Source organism: Microtus pennsylvanicus, chromosome X, assembly GCF_037038515.1.
Source record: "Microtus pennsylvanicus isolate mMicPen1 chromosome X, mMicPen1.hap1, whole genome shotgun sequence".
NCBI lineage: Eukaryota > Metazoa > Chordata > Mammalia > Rodentia > Cricetidae > Microtus > Microtus pennsylvanicus.
The window spans coordinates 7,982,760-7,992,398 of NC_134601.1; the positions used below are offsets into that span (position 1 = coordinate 7,982,760).

Here is a 9,639-nt window from a genome sequence, read left to right on the forward strand (position 1 = left end):
AAATACTGTCCGATTCATGCCACAGATTTCTTCCCAAGCGTGGAAGACATTGCCAAAGAGTTCGTTTCGCCTGCCTAGTTCACAGAAGGGTCAGGTCTTTCCACTTTACCTCAGCCTCCCTGGATGTAGCAGACACCATCAAGTTGCCCCCATAATCATCTGCGGCAACAGGGGATGTAAAATGTCATCAGGTCATTTGGATAGAGCAGACAAGTCCCCCCCCACAAAAAAAAAGTGTGCAAAGGGAGCCCCCGCGCCAGGCGAGTGCGGCGTGGAGGCAGCGCTGCAGCGGGGCCACCTCTGAGCCTTCAGTGCGGCAGGCGCGGCGCTAGCGAGTGCTGGGGCGGAGCGGCCAGCCCAGGCCTGTACCGGGGAGGCGGGGAGGCCGTGGCGCTGGAGCGGCTGGGCAGCCCGGGCGGGCGGGTGAGCGCGCGGGCGGGCGGGCGAGCGGCGAGCCCGGAAGCGGGCAGCGCAGCGGCGCCGGCGGCGTTGGGGTTATCTCCCCGGCTGCGGAGGCTGCGGGCGCCGCGTCGCGGGGGCCGGGCCGGCGGGGCGGGGCGGGGCGTGGACCAGGGCCCCGGGCGGTGCTCGCTAGCTCGCTCGCTTGCTCGCTGCTTGCTGGAGCGCTTGGCCTCTGGGCCCCCGCCGCCCGCGCGCCCGCCCGCCCGCCCAGCGGCGCCCGCGAAGGCGGCGGCGGCGGCCGCGGAAGGCGGAGGGCGGCCCCCCGAGCCTGAGGTGAGCTGCGGTGGAGGTGGTGGTGGTGGAGGAGGAGGAGGAGGAGGAGGCGGAGGTGGAGGTGAAGGAGCTGCAGCCACAGTCAGCTGCGGAGACTGTAGTGGAGGAAGGAAGGCGCGCGGCCTGGAGGAAGAGAAGGATGGAGGAGCAGCAGAAGGACCGTGAGGCCGAGGTCGCCGAGCCCTGGCTTTCTAAGTGGGAGCGCCAGTGCCTTGCTGAGGCAGAGCAGGAAGAGCAGCTGTCCCCCGAGCTGCAGGAGGAGGCGGCTGCTGATGCGGCTGGGCTCAAGATCGAGCGGCAGAGGCTCTGGCACCTCTTCCAGATCTCAGCCACTGCGGTGGCCCAGCTCTACAAAGATTCCGGGTGCCAGCAGCCAGGACTGTCTATGTGGGACCCCTTCCAGAATGCTGCCATGGCCGTGACCAGCCTCTACAAAGAGAGCGGGGATGCCTACCAGCGAAGTTTTGAGCTGGGCGTCCAGGTTGGCTACCAGCGTCGCGTTAGAGATGTGTTGGAGTGGGTGAAGAAGGGTAGGAGCATCATTCGCAGGGAAGACCTCATTAGCTTCCTCTGTGGCAAAGTCCCCCCCACCGCTCCCCCGCCACGCACCTCCAGGATGTCCCCTAGGCCGCCCGCAGCTGCTTCCAGTCAGGCTGCTGCCACTGAGTCCACCGCACCTGTGGACGTCGACCTGCAGCCCTTCCACGAGGCCATCGCCCTCCATGGCCTCAATGGCGCCATGGCAAGCATCAGCATGCGATCTGGCACTCCTGGTTCCCCATCTCAAGATGGAGGTATTGCCAGCAGTGGGCGTCGGAAAAGTGGCTTTCTGGAAGATGATCCGAACCCCTTGGGCTCAGAAGAACTGGCTCTTCGTCTGGACAGTGGAGGAATCCGTAAGCGTACCTCGGCCCAGTTTGGTGATGCCACCATAGACTCTCCATCCCACAAGCGCAACCGAATGGTCTAAGCTACCCCCTTGGTTGACCACCATCCACCACCGTATTGCTTGACAGTCAACTTGACCATCAACGTGCTTGTTGAAACCATCCTAGAGACTCTTAAGTTAAAGATTTATATCGTTTACCATAAAGAAAATGTAAAAGTATTCCAGAAGAGGCCTCCTATGACTCTGACTTTCCCCAAAATATAATTCTATTACAGACCATCAGCTATTGCATAGTTAGCAAAATCATTTAAACTTTAAAGCAAACCTTATCCAGTGAGGGCTGGAGCCTGATTTATCTTATTCAAGTTGTATTTCTTAGCACCTAGTACAGTTACTGGGGCTCAATAAATGTTTGTTGAATGAATAAATGTGACCTTACCTTAAATTCTTATAGGGGAAATACATAGATGTATATTTGATTGTGGAATAGTTTATTTGATTGTGGAATAATTTTATCCTTTCGTGTGTAGGTTGTTTGCTTTGATAGTCATTGCTAATTCATTTACATTGTAACTTTGTACCAAAATGTTTGTTTGTTTGGTTTGGTTTTCCGAGACAGGCTTTCTGGCTGTCCTAGAACTATCGCTGTAAATCAGGATGGCCTTGAACTCACAGAAATCTGCCTGCTTCTGCCACCAGAGTGCTGGGATTGAAGGTGTGCGACACTACCGCCTGGATCATTGTACCAAAATGTAAGATTAACATACTGTGGAATCTGGCGTCATCTGGTTTTACCCGCATTGTACCATGCACCCAATTTCTAGAAAGAAATCATGGAAATAATATATTTTAGGCTCTTCTTTTCTTTGAAACACAGTTGATTTTGGTGATGGTGGTATAAGTAGATGGTATAATAATTGGGTTAGTGATGGGTTAAGCCTCTGAGCTTGCATCTTAGTGGATTCTGTTTTAGAGCAGCAGACCAACTAGAAAGTACTGGATTTTTTTACGGGGATACGATGGCATAACTAACAGAATATATATGCTCCATACTGAACGGAACAATGGTAGAACCCTAGCTCCACAAAATAACTGGATGATTTTGGACAAGACCTCGGGTTTTCTTCTGTAAATGGAGCTATATGTCTGCTAGAGTCATTCCAAATAACACATGAAGTTCATATTTCTAGTGTCGACAGCAATGCTTAGCTCACTAAATATTTTCCCTCTGTAAATGTAAGTCAGTCAAACATTGAAGTTCTAATATTTTAGCAAAGACAGCAAAATAAATCAATCTAGGAATCAGCAAATAAAATCCTGGTATTCTGCTTGAGCTAAAAATTGTTTTCATATAGTTGAAACTCCCCTAAATATAGTCTGTGTATTAATTGTAAATATGATAAGCTCATGACTTAGGAACACCACTCTCAATAAATACTAGGGCATCCTTAGAGTTCCTGAAATTGCCTGGGGAACACACTTTGCGACCAGGAATAATGGCCTAAAGGAATGTGGAGAGGGGGCTAAGTACAGGAAGCATATGGAAGGAAAGGTCCTAGGATATCTCAAAGGCTAAAGTGGTTTTTAATAAGAGTGGGGGTTGAAGAAGTACAGCTGGTGGGTGGGGGCGGTGGAAGTGAGATTATGAAAGGAGTGGAAGGACACAAAAAAGCCCGCATCTCTTGAGTTCTCCAAAGGCCATGCATAAAACATCACAGATTTATTAAAGGCACCCTGCCTCTAAGTTGACGTCAGAGTTGATCCTGCTTCATTAACATGACTGGAGAAAAATGCATAGCTGAGCAATATGTTAAAAGAAAACTTGACTATAAAGTGAATTCCCAGATAGAAAAGAAAAGAAACAACTTGGTGTTGCATTCAGTAAACACCAAGGCTCTGGTCTAAGGACTGAGAAGAGATAGCAGCCATAAAACAGTCCTTATCCTCAAAGACTTCGCTCTGCCATGGAAGATAAACTATGTAGCCAAGCAGGGCCTTCTAGCTGTGGGCAAAGCGCTCCAGAGCTGTGGAGAACTCAAAAGAATTTCTTGCTGATAGCGTCACAGCTTCTGGTAAAGTTGTCCTTTAAACTGGCTCCGGAAAAACGAGTAGCAGGGGAACCATCTTTGGAAGATTATCTAGTATCTTTTGAGTAGGAAAGAGTATAATGGGTAGGAGGGATAGGGACAAAGTTTAGAAGCTCTTCAATAACTTCCCACAGATTTTATCTGGGTCCAAGGATGATACCTTCATCCAAGCGGTACTTTGGGAAGATTCGCTTTGGCAGGAGTCCCACTGTCCAGAAGAAAGACACTGGAGCGGGGGCAGTTCAGCATCTCACAGGGTGTTCTTCTCTGGGGCCCTTGTCTTTTGGCTAACCCAGCCTGGGGCAATGGACACTCTGATAAGACTTTCTTTAGGAAGCCTGTGTTCATACCACCCTTCCAAGCCACAAACCCGTACAAGATACAAAGCACATCAAGTGAGTTCTGTGGTGCTTCTTCAAGCCTGAAAAAGCGTTCAGTTGAGCTGCAGTCTGTCCCTCTCTGAATATTTGTTTTTTTTCTTTCTGTTTCTACTACTTGCAGGCACTCTTCTGGTAGAATCATTGGGGGCATTCTGGACACAAACTTAACTGAGAAACAACTATAATTAACAGGCACCTAGGGGACAGTTGGAATAGGGTATGCCATTATGAGAGCAGGCATTTTTTTCTCTTGTTTCCTCTGGTAATCCCAAATGACTGGTACAGTGCCCAATTCATTATGGACACATAATGCTTCTATTTTAAGAGGGCAGATGAATAGAGCCGTCAGCTAGATTCACGTATGGCCATGGGCCTCCCTCCATTCTGTAGACTTATGACCCCAGAAATGTTCATGCCCTTATTCCTAGATGTCACCCCTGCATGCCTTTACCTTCATTTCCCATGAGAAAGAGAGTAAAAGGCTCTCAGGTATCCTGTGAATTCAGCAGTTTCAGAGCTACCTTTCAGCTCACATAAAAAATCTCAGTGAGGGGATGGTGTGGGAGGTCCTTCTGTCTATGTGTTGCTTTTATTGGTTAATGAATAAAGAAACTGGCTTGTCCTATAGCAAGGTAGAACTTAGTTCGGTGGGGAAAACTAAGCTGAATGCTGGGAGAAAGGAAGTGGAGTGAGGGAGAAGCTATGGAGCCGCCAGAGACAGATGTGATGAAACCTTGCCAGTAGGCCACGAGCCTCATAGTAAAATATAAAATAATGGAGATGGGTTAATTCTAGATGTAAGAGCTAGTTAGCAATATGCTTAAGTAATTGACCAACCAGTAATTTAATTAATACAGTTTCTGTGTGGTTATTTCAGGAGTCTGGGCAGCCGGGAAACGAACAAGTGGCCTCTCTTACAATAAGGCGTTCCCCCAAACTACCTATTTTCAGGAGGTCTGTAAGTATGAGACATGAAGTCTGAACGTGGCCCTGATTCTGAGGTATGTGAATGATTCAAGGAACTCATTTGAAGTTGATCATTGGAGAATTTTTTTGTGTGGGTCTAAAGAGAACCTACCTATTTATAGAAAACATCTTTCTCATGATCTTGCATATTTTGTACATTTTCCTTCTTAGGTTCAAGTGAAAATTAAATGTGTGAACCATGTGAATGCCTTTAATCCTAGCACTCAGGAGGTGAAGGCATGTGGATCTCTCTGAGTGTAAGTTTGGGGCCAGCTGATCTACATTCCAGGCTACCTAGGAGTACATGGTAAGACCCTGTCTCACAAAACGACAAAAACAACCCGTAACATGAAATTTCCCAGTTTTCCTCTGTATAGGAGCTTGAGAGAAGGCTTCTTTCTTAACCTCTAGCTGAATATTTTATCCACAAAACCACTGCTTTCTAGTAAAACTGACAAATGAACTGAAAATATTGCAATTAGATTGCTCTGGCTCTTATGAAATGGCGGAGCAGGTACAGTAGTTAAGGATAGTTTACTCAGGAGCCTGAACCCTTGTTTGGAAGTCTAAACATATGTATTTGATCTTTTAGTAACAATGTGTGGTGGAATCTTCACAAGTTATAAGGCCCCATCCATGTCAGAATCAACTATTCATTTCACCAGCGTGGTAGTTGATTTCATCTAGAGGCTCACAATCAGTCACTTACTGGTAAATTCTGTTCTTCCTTTCCCTGTACCTCCCTTAGTTTTATTGCGTATGGTCTTTTAAATTCATGTGTTGATGGTGGGATGCAGATGAGGAGCTTGCATTGTGAAGTCACTCTAGCTTGGTACTATGTTGTATTTATGTAGGGGACACCGTTTGATATTTGTTGTTCATGGAGCATGTCACCACCTTGTCACCACTATGACAATCTCGCTACCAGCCAAGATGGACCACTTGAAGTTTCTTCTCTACTTTCTTTTTGATCATCGCTGCATCGGGGCCCTTTCAGCTGCTCCCCTCTCTGTATACCTAACTGATCCTTGGCCTAGAGGGTCAGCCCCCTCCAAGCTTTAACTTTTTCTCGGATACCTTTCAGGCCCTTCCATGTCAGGATAAAATGTTCTCTCTCCCCAAAGTCCTCACTTAGGGGGTAATCTTTACAATTGTCAGTTTGCAGTTTTGTGTGCTGCATTGGACTGCAAATCATTCTTTCTCATTCCAAGGTGCTTGGTTCCCTAGAGAGGTATGTGAGAACCTCTGTGATTTCATATGTAGGCTGAGAAACAAATGCAGTATTATGCTATACTTTTCTGTTTTTAATGACAAAGAAGATTTGTCATAACATTTTATTAGAGACAAAAGGTTCAAAACATACCGTCAGAGGAACAATTTTATTCTGTGGAACACTAAGTATGCTTCTCCAAAGAACTACAACAAATAAGTTATGGGCTTTCTTTCTAATTTGATGTAACATTACCATGCCTTGGGCACTGATACAAGAACAGGGTACCTACATTAAAGCCTCGACTTTCCCAGTAACTAGTGACCTTGAGTAAGCCCTTTTCTGTTTGGTATATTAAATAGTCACTTGTTGTGCTAGATGATGTTGTAGGTCTCCCTGAGCTCTGCACTCTAACCTATGATGTCATTTAGGTAGGCAGAAGTATATAACCAGCTGAACTCTACAAGCTCCTTGCAGTAAGGATTGCCAAGGCGAAATTATTCAAAGCGAGGAAATCGCCTAGGTAGCCGGCTGTGGTATGTCTCCTTGTAGGATGGGAACATGTGTATGTAGTGCGACCCTCTTTGTTTTGGCTCCATTTTCCACAGTAGTTCAAGAATAAGGAAAAAAACTGCAGGCCTTAGACTCCCAAGCATGCCCAACTTGTAGACACTGTGACACAACATTGCTAGCTACAAACCACTGCACAATCTACTTGCTAAAAATAATCTCATAATGTTTTAAGAAAGCTTATGCTTTTCTGCTGGGCCACATTCATATCAACCTTGGGGAGCATGCTGCCCTCAGGCTGCAGATTAGATATAGCTGCTAAGCATAGTGTAGCCAAATAGCCTATGATTTGGGCACTTTCTTTTCCAAAAATGCTATGTCAGAGTATATTTCTTAGCCACCTAGATTTCACTATTCAGTGCACTACAGGGAGACTTAGGGGGTTGGCAGTTTCGCAGGCTCTAACTCTGAGAAGAACTGGAATGGAAACCACCCTGATATATAAGCTGCTTTTTTTTTTCACATAAAGAGCTTTGAGATGAACCCCGAGTCTTCTTTAGTAGCTCCTAGGCAGAGCATTCTGAAGACAGCTGCAGAGTCCTCAGAATGCATGGGTTTGCTGCTCTGCTCCTGTTACAGCCCAATTAGAGGCAAATTGGCTGTCCAGCTCAGAGGACTAATCTTCCTGCTGCTTTCAAAGCCCTCACCTCCAAGTGCTGGCTGCAGATATTTTTAAAAGATCTTATTTTTTTAAAATAAAAATTGCTTTTGAACATTGTATAGTGTTTTTTCATGGCACTGGGGCTAGGACCCAGGGCCTTTCCTATGATAGGCAAGTGCATTCCTAGCTCCTCCTTAAAAATCCAGCCTCTTGGTTGATGTCATACTTTCTGTATTTATGCTTTCTAATACTCTGCTACAAACCCCCACATATGGCATGTGTTATGTGTGTTGTGCCTTATATTTTCCCTCCTACATGGGCTACAATTTTCTCATTCTTCTTGAAATCCCTGGCTTTCTTGACACCAGAACCCAATTTTGTATTTAAGTGCGACTATCTTAAATTGGAAGCTTATGGGAACATTGGGGGAAATGTTACATTGTTAAGAAAATCATGTGTCAAACCACGTGGGAGTCTTCTAAATACAACTTTGGTGGTCATGACCCTGGCCAGAGGGGAAAGTCTGTGATGTCACCTCTTCCCGAGACCCAGTTTCACGGATAAGATGTGTGAATGGAATTGTCTGAGGGAGATTGTTCCTTGTGAAGATTTCACATTATGGAGTTTGAAGAGATTGTTTTCCTCGGCGCCCAGCAGGACGGAGTGCTTTGGAATGCGGCATTCAGTGCATTCTGTCGGCCTGAAAGCTGTCCCAGGGAACAAGTGCTTAGCAGGCAGCATGAACAAGGATTTGAACTAGAAAATGACAAGAAATCGTGGTTTCTGTCATCAGAAATTGTTCAGTGCTACACAAGGAGGTGAGAAAGAAGACTCAGAAAAGACATGAATAGGTTTGGATCTATATCCAAAACAATCCAGTGTAGAGATTTCCAGCATGGGTAAAGTTTTAGCAGAAGCTCCTGAGACAGTGTAGCTATCTCTAGTTTGCTTTGTGTGATAAGAATTTTTGCCTCTTTTAAGGCAAAACTCCATCGACCAAGTCAGTGACTACAGGATGTCCACATAACTTATTGAAAATAGATCAATTAGTCAACTTTTTAGTCTGTTTTTTTGCAATGCCAAAAACCTGGGCTGAATGTTTTTCTTTTTATATTTACCAAATTAACTAAACAGACTTCATGACACTACTTTTATTTTTCAGGCTTTAGGAGGAATGAAATGCTATTCTTTCAGTATTTACGTTCCATTTGCTTACAATTCACTCTGTTCTTTCTGTTTCTCCAAGTTATTTTGTTTTTAAGTTTTTGCTTCATTGTTTGCATTAGGCATAACATGGTACCATTTTAAATATGGAAACTTTCATACAAACATATTTTGAACAATGGGCACATTCCCTCACTCCCCAACCTCCCTTTTCTCATTCCTCCCCTCACATTTGTCCCCTTTGTTCCCCTAGACAGCTTTGCTTCTACTTTCATGTAATGTGTGCAGATTATTTTATGTATCTATATAAAACCTAGGAACTGCAAATGATGCAAAACACACATTTATCTTTCTGAGACTTTATTTAGTATGATCATGTTCGGTTGCCTCTATTTTCCTTTAAGTAACATAACTTGTCTTTTTATGGCTGAAAAAAATTTTGTTGTGTATATATCACACTTTTTCTATCCACTACCGTACTTTCAATCAGTTAGCTATGGTGAATAGTGCTGCAGTACGCATTGATGTGTAAGTATCTCTGTGACAGTTGACTTGAAGCCCTTTGTATAACTACCTAAGTGTGGTCTAGCTGGGACGTACGATACTATATTTTTAGCATCTATATTTATTTCCACGATGGTTGGACTAATATACATTACCACGAGCAGTGTATAAGGATTCCCTTCTGTCCACATTCTCTTCAGGTTTTATTATTATATATTTTCTTAATTACTTTCATTCTGATTGTGCTATGATGGGATCTCAATGTAGTTTTATTTTGTTTTTCTCAGATGACTAGTGAGGTTGAACATTTTTAAAGATTTATTGATTTTAAGTGTGTGTGTGTGTGTGTGTGTATGTGTGTGTGTTTACAAGTGCACATGTTAAAGAAAGTGCTTTCAGAGGTCAGGGGCAGTAAATTCCCTTGGAGCTGGAGTTACAGGTAATTGTGGGGTACCTGCTATGGGTTCTGGGCACTGAAGCTGTGCCCTCTGCAAGAGTAGTATATGCTCATAACCACTGACTATCTCTCCAAC

At 44.9% G+C, this 9,639-nt stretch overlaps 1 protein-coding gene across 1 annotated transcript; it reads left to right on the forward strand.

The window, feature by feature from the left end:
- The first annotated feature begins 383 nt into the window (after positions 1-383).
- Positions 384-2,496, forward strand: Hapstr2 (HUWE1 associated protein modifying stress responses 2). The gene has a single exon (XM_075958124.1). The coding sequence runs from the start codon at positions 875-877 to the stop codon at positions 1,703-1,705; it is 831 nt and encodes a 276-aa protein (XP_075814239.1). The 5' UTR covers positions 384-874; the 3' UTR covers positions 1,706-2,496.
- Positions 2,497-9,639: the final 7,143 nt, after the last annotated feature.

What these genes read in the sequence shown, in the direction of transcription:
- Hapstr2 (XM_075958124.1), top strand. Translation starts at nt 875, where the DNA reads ATGGAGGAGCAGCAGAAGGACCGTGAGGCCGAGGTCGCCGAGCCCTGG.